Consider the following 23,667-nt stretch of genomic DNA (forward strand, 5'->3'; position numbering starts at 1 on the left):
TAAGGCCCAATATACTATTTAGTGGCTAAAACACAATAATGGCATATCCAACAAGTTCCTATACATTCCCTGGCTCAGGGAGCCATCTAGTGGTTAGAAAAAATGATAAAATAAAATATACTATTCAGCGACATCTTGTGGTTGGAAACCAATATATAAACGCATAAAATAAATACAATACAAAATATATAAATTAACAGATAACATTAAATAGTGTCAACCCCTCAAAAGTTGGGCCGAAAACCAACATAGTCTAATAAGTAAATAAACAAAAATAATAAAAAAATTATAAGTAAAACAAAAATAATACAATCATAAACCTATGACATCACTAAAATACGTTCAACTATTATTAATGAAAGCATTAACATCCCATTCGATATTTAAACCAAACGGGATATATGTTTTTAATGTATAAATCCATCGGGTTGGCATGACTCCTACGCCAGTTAGGGGTAAACATATCAATGCCCAAAAATAGTGTACCGTTCTGGTTTTTCCCATGATGCAACGTATAATGTTTGGATACACTATGGTTTGGAAAACCTTTACGTATATTAGCAATATGTTCTTTAATGCTAATTTGCATGGTATGGACAGTGCGGCCCACATATTGAAGACCGCATGGACAACAAATGAGGTAAACTACGTTCTTAGAGGAACAAGAGATGAAGGAATTAGTATCATATGTGCTAGAAATGTGATTGGAAGTAAAGGAAACAGCCTTTCTTCCCCTCAAAATATTGATATTGCAAACAGCACACGTCTTACATGGATAAAATCCCTTCATCTGATAAAAAAACTGTTTTCTTAGGTGGTTCAACAACATTAGGGGAAACAAATAATCTCAAGGGGGGGGGGGGCAACTCTATATAAGACACTAGGTGTTTCTGGCAATAAAGGACCTAAAACTCTATCATTATTTTTTAAGTAGTCAGAAAAGGACAATTAGAAGAAAAGGCATCCACATCCTCTTTCTGTTTCGGCAATAACATATTAGTTCTGTCCAATTTATCCACCTCTGACATAACTCTATCCAATTCGACCGGATTACAGTATAACCCTTAACCTCTAAACATCCGGCTATCCATCTACTGTTCCGGTTCGGGGAGTGCAAGCATCACGGGCTCATTTTCACCCTGTGACTATAGCGCGATGGGTTTTGTAGGCCATGCCCCCGACTATGGCTGCTTGTGACGAAACGCGTAGGGTGAAGCTATGACTTATGGCGTCATCGCGCCATGTACCGCGGCCATTTTGATGGTTGGAAACTTTTATGATCTCATATGCTGAATTCATGTTCTGTTTGTAAGTGCAATACTTTTATTAAATTTCAGATTATTTTAACCACTTGCCCTCCTGAGGATTTACCCCCCCCCCTTCCTGACCAGGCTATTTTTTGCGTTATGGCGTGCACCCAAATGAAATTTAAGTCCTTTTTTTCCCACGAATTGAGCTTTCTTTTGGTGGTATTTGATTGCCTGTGTGGTTTTTAATTTTTTTGCGCTACAAAAAAAAAGACCAACAATTTTGAGAAAAAAAAACTATATTTTTGACTTTTTCCTATTACACATGTCCAGTAAAAAAAATGTAAAAAATCAAATTTCGTCATAAATTTAGTCCAAAATGTATTCTGCTACATGTCTTTGCGATATAAATACTGTAAATTTCTTTTTTCTTTTTTTTTTTTACTAATAATGGTGGCGATCAGTGACATTCTGACACTGGGGGGAACTGACTTGGTGTCACTGACATCCCCAGTGACACCAATATAGTGATCAGTGCTAAAAAAAAGCACTGACACTGTACTAATGGCACTGGGCAGGACAGGGTTAACATGAGGGGCAATCAAAGGGTTAACTGTGTGCTGGGAGTGTTTTACTGGGGGGCAGTGTGTTGGTGCTTCACTGTAAGGACACTGTGCACAGCCATCCAGAGCAGTGTGTCCGAGCCAACAGGGAGGAGGACTGTTGGTAAACAAAGCAGCGCAAACCTCCCAGAGCAGTGTGGCCGAGCCTAGCAGGGAGGAGGACTGTTTGTAAACAAAGCAGTGCAACCCCCCCCCCCCCCCGAGCACCAGCGGGTAATCACCGGCCGGGACTTAGTGATTGACAGTTGCGGCCGCGAATGGTGGCACGGGTAGGGCGTGCACGGTCTTGCATATTTTAACAGTCCTAGTGTATGTGATAGTGGGAAGTTTGAATTTTTACAATTTTTGTAGAATAAAGCAAAATGTATTGTATGTTTTGTAATCATGTCTGGATTCTTATTTTATACAGTTGGTTTTATATTTATTTTTGTATTAATTTTATCACCTGTAGCATTATCCAGACTACTATGCAATAATTAAGGAACCCATAGACATGAAGACGATAGCCCAAAGGATACAGGTACAGTATTTATTAATTATCAGTCAACTTCTGTACTACCAGCCTGTCGGATAAATGTTGGTGGATATAGCCGGAAGCGCTAATAAGTGTATTTTCACCTCAAAAACGTCTTTATTCAGATAAAAAAACAATTGTACTGTACATCATAAAACCGTTACATAAGACAGGGGAAACAATTAGGCCACGTATACAAAATTGTATGGTATCTCCTACTAAGGCACAGGTGAACATCATTCTTAGTGACTATGATACACTATAGCAGGGGTCTTCAAACTACGGCCCGCCGAGGACATTTATCCGGCCCGCCGGCAGGGGGCGTATTTGCCGCGAGGAAGGGACACTAAATACAGGGGCGGGCAGGGGGCTGCTGTATCTTACCTGGCTCCGTGTCCCAGTCCCACGACGATCCAGTCCAGGAAGCGCTGCTCCTTCATTCACTCCGGCCACTCCCTCACTCGATGTTCGTGCTGCCACTCGGCTCCGCTCCTCACCGGTGATTGGGCACCAGAACTGTAGCTCAGGAAAGGCACACAGGCGGCCAATCACCTGCGAGGAGGCAGAGCCGAGCGGCCCGCGAACATCGAGTGAGGGAGAGGCCGGAGTGAAGGACAGCTGACAGGTAAGTGTGCCGTACAGATGGTGCTGCTGCAACCACCATGCTGGAACAGGGGTCAGCAAGTTAAGTGTCATTGGTGTCAGCGGGAAGAATAGTGTCCCATCATTGGTGTCACTGATACTAATGATGGGGCATTATTCCTCCCACTGACACCAATGATGGGGCACTATTCCTCCCCCCCACTGACACCAATGATGGGGCACTATTTCTCCCACTGACACCAATGATGGGACACTATCCCCTTCCCCCACTGACACCAACGATGGGGCACTATTCCCCCCCCCCCACGCTGACACCAACGATGGGGCACTATTCCTCCCCCCACTGACACTAATGATGGGGCACTATTCCTCCCACTGACACCAATGATGGGACACTATTCCTCCCACTGACACCAATGTTGGGACACTATCCCCATCCCCCACTGACACCAACGATGGGGCACTATTCCTCCCCCCACTGACACTAATGATTGGGCACTATTCCTCCCACTGACACCAATGATGGGGCACGATTCCTCCCACTGACACCAATGATGGGGCACTATTCCTCCCACTGACACTAATGATGGGGCACGTTTCTTCCCACTGACACCAATGATGGGGCGCTATTCCTCCCACTGACACTAATGATGGGGCATGATTCTTCCCACTGACACCAATGATGGGCCACTATTCCTCCCACTGACACCAATGATGGGGCACTATTTCGCTCCATAAGACACACTTGGGGGGAAATGTCTGTGCATCTTATGGAGCGGCCGGCCCAGTATTCCCGCCGCCGTTGTGTGTCCACAGTCTCTGGTCATCTCCTGTACTGTGTCCGCAGTCTCTGGTCATCTCCTGTACTGTGTCCACATTTGTTCATAGTTTTTTTTTTTGAAACTATAGTCCGGCCCTCCAACAGTCTGAGGGACAGTGAACTGGCCCCCTGTTTAAAAAGTTTGAGGACCCCTGCACTATAGCATGACAGTGGATTGAGGTATTTGCAGGAACAAGAATCATATGTAATCCAAAATATGGGATTAACCAGAACAATACAATAACCTTTAGAAAAAAAGAATCACGGGTATCTGGTAGTTCAAGCCATCTATTCCATACTTTATTGTACTTAGCTGGGCAGCCTCTATGCTGGTAGATAACGTGGGGGGTGTTGTCTGCATCCAGACCTAAGCAATGACCTTACGAGCTGAGAATAATGTTTCATTGAGAAACGTGGTTAGTGACTTGTCCATGTCTGGATCTGGAAGGAGACACAGTAAGCATACTTTTGGGTCCAGTGTCAGGGGAGATCCCATACGGTCATGTAGAAAGCAGACAATCTGAGTCCAGTAGGTTTGCACAACAGGGCAGGACCAGAGGAGATAGTAGAAAGTACCCATGTGAGACGTGCATAGGGAGCATAATGAGCTACTAGTGGATTTATAACGGGATATACAGACCAGGGTCACATATGCCCTGTTCAATATATTCAGCTGAGTTAAGCGGTCAGAGACCTTGGGGAAGACTAGTAATTTTCGAGTATCATTTCCCAATCATCATCTACAATATCCCCCAGGTCCTGTAACTATATGTTTTTGATTCTTTGGGCTAGTTTTGTGGCAGCTGGTGTTATCAGAGTATTGCATATAGCAGAAATCAATTTGGTAGAGTCTGAGCCCATGATTATATCTAATAGGGGTAGGGAAGCCATGGGGGGGGGGGGTAAATTAGACAATTGAGCCTGCAAAGCATGCCACAATTGTATATAGTGAAATAGCGTGTAATTAAGTAGGAAGAATTCAGATTGCAATTCAACAAAGGTTTTTAACCCCAAGGTATGAAACAGCTGGTATAAATAGAGAATTCCATTGGATGCCCATAGAATAGGGTCCGGAATTTGCAGTAATTCTGGTAATTAATTATTGCACTATAATGGGGTATGTGTATGGACTAGGAGGCTGCCTAGCTTGACCAGGGCCATCTCCCAGATATGTTGATGATGATATAACATACTAAATCGAGTAAACTGACGACTCAGACCCCTGGGCCCCTTAAAGATAACCTGTAAAGTTGTGGGAGCTGGGTGGGATGGATGGCCACAGACCAGGACCTGATATCTCCCCTGATCTGTCTTATCGAAATGGTAGAAATGAGATAGCTGGGCCACAATATAGTATAGATTGAAATCTGGTAGGGTGGCTCTGTCTAGAGAGGCTGGGTTCTTTAATATAGACCATGGTAATTTGTGCCTACTTGCACCCCATACAAAGGAGTTCAATATGCAATCTATGGTTTTGAATATTTTGAGAGCTATTTATATGGGAGAGTGCCAGAATGTATATAACTGTTTTGGTAATAGAACAATTTTGATCAGATTGATCCATCCCATAACTTCCAGTGGTGGTTTCGCCAGTGTCCATGAGTTTGCTTAAGTAACTTGAAAAGAGGGTCAGTATTCAAGGCAATATAATCTTGCATAGATCGAGACACTTGCACTTCCAAATAATGGATCGAGGCTATTCTAGCAAGGGGTAAACTGGCCTGTGTTTCTGTAGGTGGGAAAAGGTCCAACAGAAGAATTTGTGATTTGTTCCAATTTATTCGCAGACCTGAATGAGAGCCCAGTTGGTCTATCATAGCCAGTGCTGAGGGTAATCAAGTGCTCGGGTCTGTTTGAGTATAGTGTCATCAGCGTACATGCTCACCATTTCTACCAGGTTACCAATTCTAAGGCCTTGAATCTGGTCATGAGGCCTAAGGGAAATGGCCAGGGGTTCTGCTTGCAGAGGGTATAGAAGTGGAGATAACGGCAGGCCTGACGGGTGCTCCGGCTCAAGGGAAAGGGGTCTGAAACCCACCCATTGACAGAAACTTGGGCTATTGGGTTTTAGTATAACAGCTGTACCCATTTGATGAATCTAGAGTCAAATCCAAAACATTTTAAACAATCCCATAGGTAAGCCCACTATACTGAATCAAATGCTTTGGTTGCATCCAAAGCCACCACCACCCTGGTGCCAACCCTGTCATGTGTTGCCTGGATGTTCATGAACAACCACCTGATGTTAATGGCTGTGTTTTTACTGGGCATAAAGCCTGTCTGGTCAGAATGTACTTTACACAGATTCACCAAATTCAATCTAGAAGCTAGTATTTTAGCCAGGATCTTAATGTCCACTTGCAGTAGAGAAATTGGGCGGTAAGATTCTAGAGGAGTAGGATCTTTGCCTGGCTTTGGAAGGACAATAATTAGGGCTTCACGTATTGTTGCTGGTAGTGTGGCGGACTCAACGATACCATTATACAATGTAAGTAGGTACAGCAAGATACAGTTGGAGTATGTGGCATAGAGTTCAAGTGGTAGCCCATCGGAACCAGGCGCCTTCGCAGAGGCCATTTGAGACATCACCATTGCAATCTCATCTGTTGTGAGAGGGGCTTCCAACATGGCTACCAGGTCTGGCATTAACTTGGGGAAGAGTAATGATGTAAAATATGTTCTCATGGCCTCCATAGAGTGGTGCACCTGGGAGGTATATAATTTAGAGAAAAACTTTCTGAATTCTTTGGCGTCCAATCGAGGGTCAGAAATGAGGACCCCGTCCTGGGTACGTAAGGAAACCGCCACCAGGGGTCTAAGATTATGGTGGTTTAGATATGCCAATAATTTTCCTGCCTTTTCTCCATGTTCAAAAATGCCCTGTTTGCAAAAGAATAGATGTTCCAGTTGTGCCAAGTGGGCCTCAGTGGTGTTGAGTACCTGCTTAGAGGTACGTTTCAGGCGGGAAATGCGAAGAGTAAGCATGGCCCTGGCATAAAAATTAAAAGGCCTCTTGGGGAATCAGTATTATCTGACTCGACCTGTCCATAGCTGGGTCCAAGACCATTTTAAAATCCCCCAGCTAGATTTCAGGTGTTGTAGGGTGTTGGGACATGTAGGCCAGACCCCCGTTGATCACCACAGAAGTACAGTGGATATAAAAGGTCTATACACCCCTGTTAAAATGTCAGGTTTCTGTGATGTAAAAATATGAGACAAATATAACTCATTTCAGAACTTTTTCCACCTTTTGATGTGACCTATAAACTGTACAACTCAATTGAAAAACAAATCTTTAAGAGGGGGAAGTAAACATAAAAACTAAAATGATGTGGTTGCATAAGTGTGCACACCCTCTTATAACTGGGGATGTAGGTGTGTTCAGAATTAAGCAATCACATTCAAAATCTTGTTAAATAGGAGTCAGTACACACCTGCCATCATTTTAAAGTGCCTCTGATTAACCCCAACTAAAGTTCAGCTGTTCTAGTAAGTCTTTCCTGATATTTTCTTAGTCGCATGCTACAGCAAAAGCCAAGGTTTGCAGAGAGCTTCCAAAGCATCAGAGGGATCTCATTGTTAAGAGGTATCAGTCGGAAGGGTACAAAAGAATTTCCAAGGCATTTGATATACCATGGAACACAGTGAAGTCAGTCATTATCAATTGGAGAAAAATATAGCGCAACAGTGACATTAACAAGAACTGGACGTCTCTCCAAAATTGATGAAAAGATGAGTAGAAATCTGGTCTGGGAGGCTTCCAAGAGGCCTACAGCAACATTAAATGAGTTGCAGGAATATCTGGCAAGTACTGGCTGTCTGGTATATGGGACAACAATCTCCCGTATTCTTCATATGTCTAGACTATGGGGTAGAGTGGCAAGACGGAAGCCTTTTCTTACGAAGAAAAACATCCAAGCCCAGCTAAATTGTGCAAAAACACATCTAAAGTCTCCCAAAAGCATGTGGAAAAATGTGTCATGGCCTGATGAAACCAAGGTTGAACTTTTTGGCCCTAATTCCAAAAGATATGTTTGGTGCAAAAACAACACTGCACATTACCAAAAGAACACCATACTCACAGTGAAGCATGGTGGTGGCAGCATCATGCTTTGGGGCTCTTTTTCTTCAACTGTAACTGGGGCCTTAGTCAAGGTAGAGAGGATTATGAACAGTTGCAAATACCAGTTAATATTGGCACAAACCTTCAGGCTTCTGCTAGAAAGCTGAACATGAAGAGGAACTTCATCTGTCAGCATGAAAACGACCCAATGCATACATCCAAATCATAGGAATGGCTTCACCAGAAGAAGATTAAAGTTTTGGAATGGCCCAGCCAGAGCCCAGACCTGAATCTGAAATTGAAAATGTGTGGGTGATCTGAAGAGGGCTGTGCACAGGAGATGCCCTCGCAATCTGACAGATTTGGAGTGTTTTTGCAAGGAAGAGTGGGCAATATTGCCAAATCAAGATGTGCCATGCTGATAGAATCATGCATGCTGATAGACTCATACCCAAAAACACTGAATGCTGTAATAAAATTAAAAGGTGCTTCAACAAAGTATTAGTTTAAGGGTGTGCACACTTATCCAACTATATTATTTTAGTTTTTTATTTTCACTTCTCTCCGCCTACAAGATTTGAATTTGTTGTTAAACTGAGTTGTACAGTTCATAGGTTACAATAAAGGTGGAAAAAGTTCTGAAATTATTTATCTTTGTCTAATTTTCTTACATCACAGAAACCTGACATTTTAACGGGTGTGTAGACTTTTTATATCCACTGTATAAGGCGCAGGAATGTAACATGCAAGTAGGAGTACAGGGCGACCATGAATGTTAGCCTGTAGGAAAATAAATCTGCCATGTGGGTCCGTGCTCAGCTTAATTAATTCAAAGAGGACCGATTTGGCCACCAGGCCGAGACGCCCCGGGAATAGGAAGAATAGGTGGTGTGGTATGCCCAGCCCACCCAGAGGCGTTTTAGGGCCAGTTGTAATTGGCCTGTAATAAGGGCCTCATCCAAAACAATTATGTCCACCTTCTGTGCTTTAAGCTATGTTAGGATTGTGTTTAATTGCTGTCCCGCATACCGCAGACGTTACACGTTAAGAGTTTTGGGTGTGTCATAGGGTGGACCAATAGCAGAGTAGACAGGAGAATGAGCATCAGAACAACACGGCAATTTGCCGTACAATAAGTATATGCAGTGGTTTATGTGCATCATCTTGGACTAATAGGCTTCGTATAACAACAGTAGGGGTGCAGAAAAATATAATTACATTGCCACATAGATCTTTGCATAGTTTACCTCCCACTCAGCTCCCAACCTCCCCAACTTGGCCAGAGCATACAACTCAAAGCTAAGAACAGACAACATTATGTTCAAACTCAGAGTCAGTGGTGTATCTGATCCATACCAACCCTGTGGATCCACAAACCTGACTCTCCAAACTGTAGGGAAGGGGCGACTTGTCAATGGTGTGAGCTACTGAGTGAGGCACACAATAAGTCCTTAAGATGTAATTTAAGGAGTGCTAATGTGGCAGTGCTATCATACCGGAGGACCGGTATCTGCAGGTAGATGTTAATGTTCATGCGAGATGGTATCCAAATAGAGAGAAATTCTGGCGGGGGGAAATTAAAGGGGGAAACAGATATGGAGTGAGGGGAAGGAATAGCAAGATACATGAATAGAAGACCTGGACAAGAAACGGGTGCACCTGGATATATAGGCTGAAGTGGAAAAAGATGTATAGTATCCAGGTTGGGTGCACAGTAGCAGATGGCTGGTGATAAGCCATGGTGTGAGGTGCGGCCATGTGGGGAAGGAGGAAAAGTAAAAAAGAACAGTTGCCGGATCCCACATGGTGTGATCATCTTTACTAGATAAGCGTGAAAATGCAAGGAGGTACTCCTGGAGAGACAGCCAATCGTAGGTACTCAGGCCGGAGCCGTAACCATTGCGGACCTTTGATCAAACCACATGGACTCCAAGTCAGGGTTTTCAAAGACGTGGACGCGGCCTTCTGCCTCCCAAGTGGAGCTTGGCAGGGTCCTTTTAACTGCATCAAAGCGGGATCTTCGCCGCTGCACGTCCGCTGAGAAGTCAGGGAAAGCAGCCACTTTGACATTCTGAAAAGGAATATTGCCTCTTTCTCTTGCCAGTCAAAGGACAGTGATTCAGTAGTTAAGGAGTTTAGCTATGAATGTACACGGTAGTGCGCCTTGCGGTGGTGCCTTGCAGGTATGCGGTGGGCTCTCTCCACCACGAACATGGTGGAGAACGCAGCCCTGCCATAGGTGGAACACAGGAGGTTTTCAAGAAAAGAAGCTGGGTCGGATCCCTCAGCACGCTCCGGGAGACCTACAAAGCGAATGTTACAGGTTCTCCATGTCATCCTGCTTCTGGGTGATCTGCTGTACCTGGCATTGTATATGCTCTGTGTTGTGCTGGAGCGGGTGTAGCGTGTCTTCCGCTTGGCTGATGCGGGTCTCTGCCTCTGTAACCCTGTCCTGAAGTTTGTGAAAGTCCTGGTGTATTAGAGAAATATCAATCTTGACCTCGTCTATTTTCGAGGTAAGGGTCGCTTGACACATGGAGATCGCTTTCAGGACCTTAGTAGTCTGTCGCTGGGTTCTCTGCGTCTGATGTAGAAGTACCGCCATTTCCACCCTGAGCGTCCCGCTCCTTGTGGCGAAATTTCTCCAGTTTTTAGAGCTGGCCTCTGAGGCTTTGCGTGGGGGAGACATATCAGATAGTCCAATAGGGTAGAGGATCACTCTAGAGCACAGTAGAAAGGTCAGGATATTTAGCAGGATACCTATGAAAGGATAGAATGAAGATGGAGCTCCCCTCCTGTGCACTTTACTCCACCGCGTTCCAGGCCACGTCCCCGCTAATAAGTGTATTTTGACGCCGTGGAAGTCTCCCTGCTGTCAGAATACAAAGGCTCAGTGAGAATGATTCCCATGTGCACATTGAATGTGTAGATAGGGGTACCGGGTCAGGTTTTTATTCAATCAACAAAGTAGTTAAATGAAAAAAATGCAGCCATCTATGGACTGCTTAAGCATCTCTTGACTTGTTGGCCCATGTTTACCTTTTAAATTTATATCATCGTGGGGGTCCATTGCTTTCATCAGATTTTTAAAGGAATCTGAGGTTAAGAAAAAAGAGTTTATGGATTCCTTGAGCTGTGTGGCTTACTGACCTCCCATTTGATGTTGCCAGCATATGTTGATGTTTCCAGTGCCAAGCCACTTGAAATAGTCAGGGTCATGACACCAGTGATCTATTTTAGCTGTGTGTTAGGGTGGCATTTTGACTGCCACTCTAAGGGGACAGTTTTTCCATTGGCCATCAGTTTAGGGCGTTTCTTTGCCACTGACCTCCCCCATAATGAGCTGTTTTTAGCAGAAGTTCTATAGTTTATTTCAAGGGTTCTTTTGAGGTAAAAGGGTTTGGAGAGGCTGATCTAAAAAGTTCATAATTTTTATATTGTCATTTGTTTTTATTACAGTCTGGTTATTATAAAAGTGTTAATGCAATGGCGAAAGACATCGATCTGCTAGCAAAGAATGCTAAAACCTACAATGAGCCAGGTTCGCAGGTGTTTAAGGTCAGTAAATGAATACCTTATAATTATTTTTAAGTCAGATGCAGTACATACAGGTGCACGTATTATGCATGCAGTAGAGCATCCAGTGCAGTTTTTCCTTAACTTCAAAATGCGGGTGTCTCCCATGAGAAGTAGTTCAATTTAGCAACTCGTAAGAATCAAAGCCATGTAACTGTATACACCAAGCCAATTGGCTCAGAACAACCTATTTTATCTAACAATTAGAGTGCACTTGGAGGGCATTAAGAATGTTCATCAGGCACCCCTTTCAACACCTATGTGTGGAAATTATTAGGTCAGGTTCATATTACATGTTCAGTAATGTGCTCTTGTTACTGGAATGCATGATAACACAAGAACTGTGGTGCATTGAATTACCATTAGTTTTGAATGGCAGCCCAGCACACTCCAGTAGACAGATGTGAGCCTTCTGTGCTCTCTGGTGCGCTTAAGAAAAATGGTGCATGTTTGTTAAACGTATCACCACTATTTAGTGAATACAAGCGGCGCATACACCTCACAGTGTTATCATCAAAACGTTAGTGATAAATCTCCAATTATCACTCATACATTATATATCATTCATTATCTTCACCATTATCTCTGTAAAAAAAAAAATATATATATAAATTAATAAATGTAACACATAATGTGATATCTCAAAAAAAGTCCTGTGACAGAAATTATATATAATAAATAAAATAAATTAAAAAATTCCCGTGATGAAAAATAATAAGGAAGAAATTAAAGTCCAGTGATGAAATAACTTCATGTGGCGAAAAACTTAAAGGTATAGAAAACCTTGTGCAGTGCCCACCGTGCACCCCCACTCAGGTGTGCACTCACCAGATATTGCCTTTGTTAAAGCATACTCAAGAGGATATCCACTAATTAGACCAGGAGGTTCCTCCAAGAACAGCCCACTCAATGATTGATTGCCAGGATAATTCAAAACGCCACTCTACCATAACATGAAAAGAGAAGAACAAAGAATCCGCTCCAATAGTATATTACCCAGGATAGATAACTTTTTTTTTTGTGGCAGCAATAAGTTTTCATAATTTTTTGTTTTCTTGGATGTCAATTTTTTGCATCAGGCGCGATATAGTGACATTTGGATACGTTTTTCAAGGTGGTCACTTATAGAGCATATATATGTTTGTTAAATGGTCTGCTGTTACGGTGTTGGCAGCCTTTTCAAAATGTATGGACTGCCTTTTCATGACACAGATTAATATGTATGTGGTGGCACACCACAAAAGTGTGAATCCAGCCTTAAAGTGAATGCCAGCCAAACATGTTGGGCTTTTACTAATATCCAGGGCTGCGTTAGAGAGATTTCCCCTCATTGACCTAGTGATAGTGGTTTCACCAGACAGGAGGTGATGAGAAAATCTGGAACAGGAATGCAGGGAGTGGGTTTTTTTGCAGTTCTCCCACTGTACTAAGAAAAGTAGCATTTTTATTTTTGTCTGTTACAATTGGAGATTTTACTTCTTGTCTTGTGAAAACTCGACCAGGGTTCTAACTATACTCCATTGTATCCATGCTTTATCACTGTTATGTGATAGTTTATATATATTTTTTTTTTTCAAGATGTGCAAAGAGAGATCACACAAACACTTGTAGGTAAAATCAAACTGCATATAACATTTAGTTAATAACAGAAATAACTACTGTAAAAATATTGGAAAAAGGTAACAAGGTACTTGGCTGTAGATGCCTTTCGCCAATGAGTTCTCGACGGCTTCGAAAGATGCCATAATGCAGTCCTGGTCAGAGACCATCTTTTCTGAGTTTGGCTGTGGTATGAACAGAACAAATAGACAGTAGTGAACAATTGTAACCCTTGGAACAGTAGTATTACCTTTTGAAGAAAGATAGTATACATTCCTAAAGGGGCTTTGTCTTTTTGGTCAGTTCATAATGACACTTCTATAGTATGAAGTCAGCTAAGTAACCAGTCTTAGGATTCAGTCTTCTACAGCGGGTAAAACAAGTATTGAACACGTCACCATTTTTCTCAGTTAATATATTTCTAAAGGTGCTATTTACATGAAATTTTCACCACATATCGGTAACAACCTATGCAATTCATTCGTACAAAGAAACCAAACCAAATTAGTTCAGAAATTAAGTTATGCATAATAAAATGGAATGACACAGGGAAAAAGTAGTAAACACATGCATACCCCTAGAAAAATGGTGACGAGTTAACAATAAGGTAATAGGAACTTTCTCCGTCAATCCAAAAGAAAAAATGTTTTGAATATACTTTCGTGTTGTAGTACAATTGAATTGTCATCCTGTTCCACTGTCTACAAATGTTCAGCTAGGATGAATGTTTATGAATCTTTTCAGTGAAGACACATATTTATTCTTTTTCTTCCAGGATGCAAATAACATAAAGAAACTTTTTGCCATGAAGAAGTCAGAAATTGATTATACAGAATCTTCCAAGTCAAGTTTGCGTAGCAGGTACAGAATTGCTCTCAAATTGTTTCTTGTATGGTTCATCGGGAAAATATCTGTGGGATATATGCTCTGCTTATTGGGGTTTGAAAACCTCTTTTTGTTGTTGAATTGATGTATTAGAAACCAAGTAAAAGGAATGATTTTCTGACACTTTATACCTACTACTGCTTTCAGGAACAAGCGACCTGCACAGGGTGATAGATTGGCTGCTATCACAATGGCACTGCAGTATGGCTCAGAGAGTGAGGAGGATGCAACTCTAAATGGTAAGCTTTCTGTATGGAAGTCCACACCGTATCTCCTATCTGCTGTACCAGTTCTGCTGTTAAAGCTGTGCCAGCTTTAGTGAAAGCTGACCTAAATGAAAAATGATTATTCCTAATGGCTTTGCTCATAAATTAATCAACCTCAAGAGGGGATTAAATATCTGACTTCAAAAAAGGATACATAATCAAATTTTGGCTTTTTGTTTGTGTTCTCGGAAGTGGATTTTGGGCAAAGCCACTAATTGGTTGGCATTGTCTGAAAAAAAAGTATCTAAGCCTAGTGCTATATGGGTGATCTTTAGTACCTCAGGCACACTACTAATTGACTCTAGTAGTTACTGTGGGTGTAAATAAATTGTTATGGCGATAGTGCAAATGGTTGCCTATAGTGTAGGCTATACAAGTGGTATGAACATACATGTGTACAATACAGATATTGTGCGATAATGCAAGATGAATCGTGTTTGCATTCTTTTGGTCTAGTTTCCCCACTCGAAGATGTTTCTTTTGATTGTGTTCTCTTGTCAACTCAAAATATGGGATTTTCTTTTACTTTTACATAACTTTGGTAACTTTTGTTATTACTTTTGATAACAGTAAACGGGGCAAATAGGGTGATTCTCCCTAATGGGGCACAGACCGCAATATAAGCTGACAGGTGTTCTAATCCCTCTCCACATTGTCCAAAACTAAAATAAAAAGCTTTTATTTAACTTGATCATTTGCATAGCTGGGGCGTAAAGATAAAAGGCTTTGCTTGCTGTATACGTGAAGTCACGTAAATAATTTTAGCTATAAACAGGTGGTATTTTCAGAAGTTGGATAAGCCACTAAAAATAGGGGGGGGGGGGGGGTTATATGTTTGGTCTTTGTTATGTATCTTATGTAAAAACCCAACAGAAACTGATTTAAAAAAATGTAACTTCCGTTTTTTTTAGTAATGTGTTCTCTTCTACATAGAAAACATTGCCCAGTACATAATGTGCTGGATATGTGGGCAATCTTGCATTATTCACTATGCACTGCTATGATCCCTAGGTCGCACAGCGCTGCTTCCCAGGACTTCTGGGTAAGGGAACATGCACAGTGAGTAATTCACATGCACTGAGCCCTAAGGTACAGTACAGTCTGCAGCTGCTCTCAGTCACTCGCAGGGAAGAAGGAGAAGCAGGGAGTGGCTTGCTGCCCCGCTATCTCATTTTGTGGATGCAGGCAGCATAAGGAGACTTGTCTTTATGTTTAAGCTAGGAGTGCACATGCAAACGCGGTTCATTGAGATCCTCTAAGACCCTGATGGAACAACCAGAAAATGGGGAAACCAGAGAGTACTTTAAGGGGCAGAAAAAAAGCAAGCATCAGGTGGTTAAAAGGAAAACCACACAGCAAATATGATATGTACTGAGGTCTGCAGCATTGTATTATTTTTACATTGAGGGTTTAAAAACACATTAAAACTGAATTCCTTTGTTAAAAGAAAAAAAATGGAGACACACTATGAGTTCTGTCCAGTGAGGTGCATGACACTTCCTGGGCTTAGCTCTATTATTTATATTTGACAGCTTTATAGTACTCCTGGGAGATGGCTATCGCTGTAGTTCCGTAAGCCAGATGCTGATCTTTCAGAGCTCTGCATCTTGAACAAGATTGTTGCTGCAGCTACTATGTTTGCCAGATCACACATTCACAAAATACAAAGGCTTCTGTGAATGGACAGCCAAGGAGAGGGGCTGGCATAGCTACTCAGTGTGCCTCTCTCCTCTCAAATCCCTGGAGTTTTTCTTTGCAGAGCAATAAACCTGTCAAATGTAAATAATAGAGATAAGCCAAGGAGATGTCATGCAGCTACTTGGACTTAACTCATAGTCTTCACTGTCTTCACTTTTTACAAGGTGGCTGAATTCCTGGAATTCAGCTTTAAAAGAGAAGTTTGGGGGGTTTCTTCCCCCAAATTATACCTAATCTAGGTGGATGCAACATCGGTCCGATGCTGCATCTGTCCTCCGCCTACTCTAAGTGTGAGAACTCGGCGATCTCATGACCACTGATCGCTAAGTTCTTACCGCCGCTGTGAGCAGAGAGCTGTGACTGTTAGTCACCACTGTCTGCTCTGCCCCTCTCACTCACTGGAGTTCTGGGCTGTGGAGGGGGAGGGAGTGGCTGGCTCAGGCTCCCAGCAGATTGCTGAACGGCTGAGCCAGGTGCCGCTCCAGACTCTGGGGTGGATCCCGAGTGGGATCTTTCCCCAGCTTGGACCATCTAAATTACATCAGCCGACAGTGACTTTAAGCCCGCTGTCAGCTGAAAACAGGTCACAGGAGTGCAGAATGAACTGCACTCCTGGATCCACAGGAGAAGTACAACCAAAAGAGCTTTGACTGTACTTCTCCTTTTTAAAGACTTTTCTGAGTGTGTATATATGCATCCTATGTTGTTTAGGATAAATAGAGGGCACACACTTTATCTTCAATAGATAAAAATAAGTGAGCGCACTACAAGTAGCAGCTGAACACAATAGGTAACCAGATAAAACCTAAAAGTCAAAAATAAAATAACGTAGTGCAGCGCTAAAAATAAAACTGGTAAATTGCCTTTATAATAAAATAAATTAATCAAAGTTCATGAATATCTGACAAAGTATATTAATGAATCGTTGCTCCCACTGCTGAACACCTGTGTAATTAAGTGCAGGACAGAGACACACACGTATTGCTCTAGTAACCTAAGGAAAAATGGCGCCCGCTCTCATGCATGCGCAGTAGTTAGGATCTCCTCCAAGATGGCGCCGGCGTGACTAGCATCCCCTCTGAAGATGTTTGTGCGTACGAAATGCGTTAGGCGGAGCTGGTTATGCCGTGCCGTCACGCCGCCGGAGCCTCGTGGAGGTCCAGCTGCCATCTTGGATTTGGGACGGTCAGTCCATATTTTATTTTGCTGTCATTGCAATTGATGCATCAGTTTTAATACTCGTTTTTGGGAAATAATATCTCTCAATAAATTTTCATCTATATACTACACTATGGGCACCCCTTTTGTTTAACTCCCTGGTGGAGTGAATTTATTTGCAGAAGCCCATCTAAGGTCCATCTCAACACCCAGAGAGGGGATCTCCTGTCTACCCAGGATACTGCATCCACCATACCCTGTAAGGGATCTCTGGCTGTTTTGGATCAGCTTTAAACCCTGGAATCGCCCGCTGTGACATCTACCCTTTAGAGGAAGGATTACTTTTCACACACTTTATCTTGCTGATGTTGAATTTAGTTTTACAGGGCAAGTCCCAAATTGATTTACTGGTACTTGGCATTCAGAACCTTGAAGGAACACACTGGTGATGTTTAGTGGGTGCTAAAATCACTAGCCGTACATATTGGTCACTACACATATTGAAACAAATTGCTTACTATGAATTGAGCCACACTGTACCATATAGTAACGAATGATTCCACAATGCTCCAAATGTGTACATTTAATACTAGAGAGTGAGGTCTGTGGATGAGGGCAGCTTTTACTGGTGATAAGGATACTGAGGAATAAACTTTAAGAGGGGAAATATCTCTGGTTTCTCTTCCTGCACTTTATGCATGTGCAGGCAAACAGTGGTTTTTAGAACTGCAAGTTAAATAAATAGAATATAGCACAACTACGACTTTGCCTAGTGTAGGCCATGTAGTAATGATTTGTGACTATGTGAAGAGGGCGTTTTAATCAAAGAAGCAACCAAGAGGCCAGGGGTAACTCAGCGGTAGAGTTCACTAAAAAAAAAAGCAAATGAGGAATAGGTTCTCTTGTCTGGTCCATGCTGAACACTGACTGTAGGGTAACATTTTATTTTGGATTGTAGTTTTTAAAAAATATTTTGCATCTTCAATTGTTAAAGTATTTAACGATTGTTAAGTTATTTATTTTAAATTAAATGTTAAAAATCCTAATTAAATTGATTCTTTTTTAAATTTAGTCCAAGGGGGTGAATGGTTGAATATGCCATTCTGAAAAATGCATAATTATATTTTGTAGTTCTGTTTAATACACAGCTTTCTATACTGATATTTTGTATTTCTTACTGTAGCAGCAGTAGCAACAGCAGCAGTAACAACAACTCCACCATCCATCCGCTATGAAGAAGCAGAGTCTGAAGGTGAAAGTGTTACCTCTTTTATGGACATATCAAATCCATTATACCAGCTTTATGAGACTGTCAGGTCTTGTCGGAATAACCAGGGTCAACTGATTGCTGAACCTTTTTTCCAACTTCCATCAAAGAAAAAATATCCCGATTATTACCAGCAAATCAAAAATGCTATCTCACTGCACCAGATCAGGTAAAGAGATGACTGTTTTGTTTTACCTTGTTATAGACTGAAAGCAGCATTCCTTTGTTACCTTTTGAGAGTAACAAATAAGTAATATCTTAATCATATAATACAGGACACAAGGCTTGTATTGATAGACTGTGGATTATATGTAGCCACCTCCATATGACTGGTCAATGGCAAAATAAATTGTTAGGGCTGCCCAGAGTTCACCATGCAACTTCACCTACTCTGTGAGACTCCTGTTATCTTAATTGTACTGTACAGGACATAGACTTGATATTTCTCAGGTTATAGGCTGGTACCTTCAGGTGATTGGACACTGGCAAAGCTTTTGATTACATGCCCCCCAGAGGCTGATTCCAAGTCTAAATAAAAAAACAAAACACATTTAATGATGTATTAATGATCATAGACCTGCATTAGACTGTTCTTTTTAGTATCTGTCTGTATTTGAGCATTAACAGCTCTGTAGTGTGCAAAACTCCTTTACTTACAAATGTCTCTGCTATAGGAAGTGCAACTATCTTTCTCAACTTGCTGCAATGCTGACACTGTATTTGATAACACACATCTGCCATAATGGTCCATTATGAATCTTCTATTCATGCAGCAGTTTTATCACTTCAATTAAAAAATGTAATGCCCTAAAACACACTGCCTAACAAGTTTACTATTTTGCAAGGCTGCATTTGAATAAGAACCATGTGTCTACCTTTTGTCCAGTAATGGTTTTCCCCCTCTGACTAGAGTTTGGTGGGTATGCCAACTGTCTGTGTTTAGTTTCCTCACATCATGTTTTTCCCTATTGCAGTTCCTGAAAATGCTTTCCCTATATTCACACCTGGTGTATTCTGTTTGCACCGAAGCATAACCATTATACCGCAGGTCTTAAATGTGATTAGTGTCCTTATTAAGATTTCACTTCACTTCCTGGTCTGTCTGTCACTAGTCACAAGGACAGGATGTAAAAAAGTGACACAGAATTAAAACAAACATATTTGAGGTTTGACCCCTCCACACACCACGCATTTTAATATTTTTTTTTTTATATTGAGGCCTGTGTCCCCTTTAGGAGATTTCCTTTGAATTCCTTTTTTGTCTGACATTTGTCAAATTTTGGAAATGAGGATAAATCTTCCATATGGGCAGAGGTAGTCGGAATAAAGTTCTAACCCCATATATGGGATCTTATAATTATGTTTTCACTCCTCCAGTTCGTGGGATGAATGTAGGTAGTCCAGTGATAACTTTTAAAGTGATATCTTTCTTTTACCCTGTGGAACCGAGCAGATAGTTTACCTACTGTTTTGCTTGTTATTTGCCATGTGCAATTTTAGTTTTAATGTATGTGCCGAGCCAGGGAATGCCCAGAGGCTCTGTTTTGTAAATGTTCGTTTTTTTTTGTTTGAAAACTAAACAAAAATAATTAATAAAGTTCTAACCCTATAATGAATGTAAAGCTATAGTTGGAGTCTGTCCAATGCATTGGTAAAATGTAGATGACAAATGAAATTTTCCACAGCTTTTTTTTTTTAATAATCTGTGTTTCCTCCCTTTTATGTAGAAATAAGCTAAAGAACCAGGAATACGAGAGTCTGGACCACTTGGAATCAGATTTAAATTTGATGTTTGAGAATGCTAAGCGGTACAATGTTCCAAATTCTGCAATATACAAGAGGGTGTTTAAATTGCAGCAGCTAATGCAGGTAAATATATTTGTTTATTTTACTGTATTCTAAGAAGTGATATCAGCTTGTTTTATGAATACAGAATATTGGCATTGTTTTTCTCAGCTTACCCTACTGGACTTTTTCAATATTAGGGAACAATTTTGTATGCTTTGTCTGTGAAAGAGTCTTAAGTGACTTTTATGGGTCACTGTAAGATTAAAGCGATACTAAAGGCTCCATTTGAAAAAAAAAAAAATAACAAACATGTTATACTTAACTGCTCTTTGCAGTGATTTTGCACAGAGTAGCCCTGATCCTCCTCTTCTGGGGTCTTCCATCAGTGCTCCTAGCCCCTCCCTCATGTCGGGTGCCCCCAGAGCAAACAGCTTGCTGTGGGGGCACCCGAGCAGGTGTGCTCCCGAGCTGCTGCTTTGTGTGTCCATTTACACATGGAGCCGATGCTCGGTCCCGCACCCTCTCACTCCTCATTGGCTCACTGGATGTGATTGACAGCGGCAGGAGCCAATGGCTCCCACTGCTGTCTCAGCCAATCAGGAGGGAGAGTCTGCAACTCTCGTGCACGTCGCTGGATTGCAATGGGGCTCAGGTGAGTATTAGGGGGGCTGGGGGGAGTGCTGCACATAAAAGGTTTTTTACCTTCATGCATATAGTGGATGAAGGTAACAAAAAACCTTGAACCTTTAGAACCATTTTAATTGCCCATACAGGCTAATTGTAAATGTAGGAGGGTCTAGCAGTCCAAATAGAGAATGTTGATGGAGCAGGTGGGAAATGATGAACTGTTTGGCCTAAGGGATGTAGAATTGTGCGGTTTCTCTGGTGTCTGGTAAGCACCTGTATAGCTTGTACTGCCAATGTAGTTGGTGTCTGTAGGTATTGGACTGTTCTTTCTTGACCACTGATTAGACACTGGCAAACAAAACTGAAAGTCAGCCCAGAACAAAATCCCTCCCACAACCAGCATACCTCTGTTTTTTTTTTTTCGTGTGTCCTAGGTGGATATACGTCTGTCCATCATTTCTGCTGTGTAAAAGACTGACTTTTTCTTCTATTCTTTGAAGTTTTCATAAATAAAAACTCTCTGCATTGCTGCTGAAGCTCCTCGGTTACAGCTGTCTGGTGCATTTGTCTTTAGCCTGGCCAAGCAGGGGCAGGAACTATCACATTTTACTTAGGTGGCTGAATGCCCTTATTCCTATTTCTACCAGTATTGCTGCAAAAGACAGATAACTGCGGGACTGCGTGCTGACATTCACTGGTGCAGTGTTACAAGCATTACGCACTATCTTACCTGCTATATAGCATTGTGAAGCATCTCCCTTCTTCTGCTTGCAAAAATCACACAAAACTTAGATCTTTGATCCTGTAATATTGCCCACCTACAAGGAATTTTCTTGCTATTCTGATCATCACCTGCTACAAGCTGTCCTGGTTTCAGGAGCACCTGAGAATATGTATCTTACCCTGACCCCATATGTGCCTTTACTGCCAAGCAGTTGCATCATGTCTGATTTCTAGACGCTGAGAGGGGACTTTACAATGTACTCACAGTCTACTAACTACCCTGGGGCTGCTTGCATTAACGACTGCATCCTCTGCCCTTTCCTTGAGGTTTTTACTAAGATAATGCAGAACTTTATGGCTAAAATCACCCAGTTATTTGCTGACATTCTCCCACAGATCCTTTATCTGAGCTGCCCTGCAGCCCTAGTGGTTTGTGAGCCATCCACTTTAACCATTTCCATACCGGGCACTTTTACCCCCTTCCTGCCCAGGCCATTTTTCAGGTTTCAGCGCTCTCACACTTTGAATGACAATTGCGCGGTCATACAACATTGTACCCAAACTAAAATTTTATAATTTTCTTCACACAACTAGAGCTTTCTTTTGGTGGTATTTAATTACTGCCGAGGTTTTTATTTTTTGCTAAATTAACAAAAAAATACCGAAAATTGTGAAAACAAAACAAATTTTTCTTTGTTTCTGTTATAAAAGTTTACAAATAAATAATTGTTCTTCATAAATGTAGGCCAAGATGTATTCTACTACATGTCTTTGGTGAAAATAACCCAAATTAGGATGTATTTTTTAGTTTGTAGGAAAGTAATAGAGTTCACAAACTATGGTATAGATCTGAATATTGATCAATCCTGAAGTACTGACAGCCAATCTAATTTCTTGAGGTCCAAGAATGTCAGAACAGTACAGATATTCCCCAAATGACCCCTTTTTGCAAAGTAGACAGTCCGGCGTACTTCATAAGAGGCATGGCGAGTTTTTTGAAGTTGTATTTTTTTTGTCATCATTTTTCGGAAAATGAAAAAATGAAAAAAATTATTTTCACTATTTTTTTTTTACATATTGTCACCAGTGCAGTACAGTGTCGTCATATAACTGGCATGGCGGTGATCAGGGACACTGACTGGTGACAGTATGAAAAAAAAAAAATCTTTTTTTTTTATTATTATTATTTTAATTTTTTATTACAGTTTTTTTCTTTTTTTTTAAGATTTTTTTTCATATTTCACTGTGTCCAAAGTAGTACAATGTTACCATAGTAACATTGTACTACTTTGGAGAAGTGATCAGTATTTTTAATTTTTTTTTTTTAAACAATTTGCTTATAGCAAATAATTACTTTGCTATAAGCAAGCATTTACCTGAATGACATCGATTCATTCAGGGTTTTTTTTTTGTGCTTAGCTGTGATTTGGCCACAGCTAATCACATGACATGTGCATGTGATCACTGTGACCATTCACAGCTAGACACTAGTATACAATGGATGGCATGAATGAAGCCATCCATTGTATACAACTGTCATGTGACCTGCTGTGATTGGTCACAGCAGGTCACATGGTACCGGCAACGGGGGCCGGTACTCAGATCTGTCATCGGCCGTGTCCGAGGTACACGGCCGGTGACAGATCGCGCCGCTGTGCGGCTCTGCAAGCGTGCAAACTGCGCATGCCCGGGAGGATGCCATATGGCGTCCACCCGGAAATCTACAGCATTTTGCTGGCCGCCAAACGGCTATTGGCCGGGCGGCTATTTTTTTAAAACTGTCTTCTGAGTTACTCCATTTATTGACTGATGAGCTTACCCGAGGAGTCAGTCTAATGCCATTCCTCCAAAATTAAAACAGAATGTTTATGCCCTTATTAATGCATTGCACGCCACTCTGAAACTTGAGGGTCAGCCTGATCTACCAGTGTTGTTTCCAGTCTTAGGTCATTACAAACTCCTAAGGCTGCAAAGACTTTTCTTTTTATCTGCCTTTCAGACTACTTCTTTTTTGAGTTTGAATGCTTCCCGATAAACCTGTTGCTTCCACCAGTTTTGTTTTCGGTCTAGAGTCATTTAAAGTCATTTTATGGACTGCTTTAAAAACTATTTTTCTTTGGTGAGTGGAATCATCCTGATAAGCCTATTGCTTTTTATCAGTGCTGTTTTTGCTTTAGTGTCATTTAAAACTCCTAAGCCTTACAATGTTT

The 23,667-nt window shown here is 41.4% G+C and overlaps 1 protein-coding gene across 8 annotated transcripts in view; it reads left to right on the plus strand.

The window, feature by feature from the left end:
- PBRM1 (polybromo 1) overlaps positions 1-23,667 on the plus strand; it is a 149,182-nt gene that overhangs the window by 34,346 nt on the left and 91,169 nt on the right. For 7 of the 8 annotated variants that reach the window (XM_089681922.1, XM_089681917.1, XM_089681918.1 and 4 more), the window contains exons 7-12: positions 2,322-2,390; positions 11,330-11,428; positions 13,821-13,906; positions 14,078-14,169; positions 18,236-18,488; positions 20,047-20,188. In XM_089681922.1, coding sequence (XP_089538048.1) covers positions 2,322-2,390; positions 11,330-11,428; positions 13,821-13,906; positions 14,078-14,169; positions 18,236-18,488; positions 20,047-20,188 — 741 coding nt within the window. The remainder of the gene's footprint in view (positions 1-2,321; positions 2,391-11,329; positions 11,429-13,820; positions 13,907-14,077; positions 14,170-18,235; positions 18,489-20,046; positions 20,189-23,667) is intronic. The other variant, XM_089681915.1, reaches the window with a different exon arrangement.

Source organism: Staurois parvus, unplaced genomic scaffold (assembly GCF_062004578.1).
Source record: "Staurois parvus isolate SC_StPar_1 unplaced genomic scaffold, SC_StPar_1.0 ptg000282l, whole genome shotgun sequence".
Classification (NCBI taxonomy): domain Eukaryota; kingdom Metazoa; phylum Chordata; class Amphibia; order Anura; family Ranidae; genus Staurois; species Staurois parvus.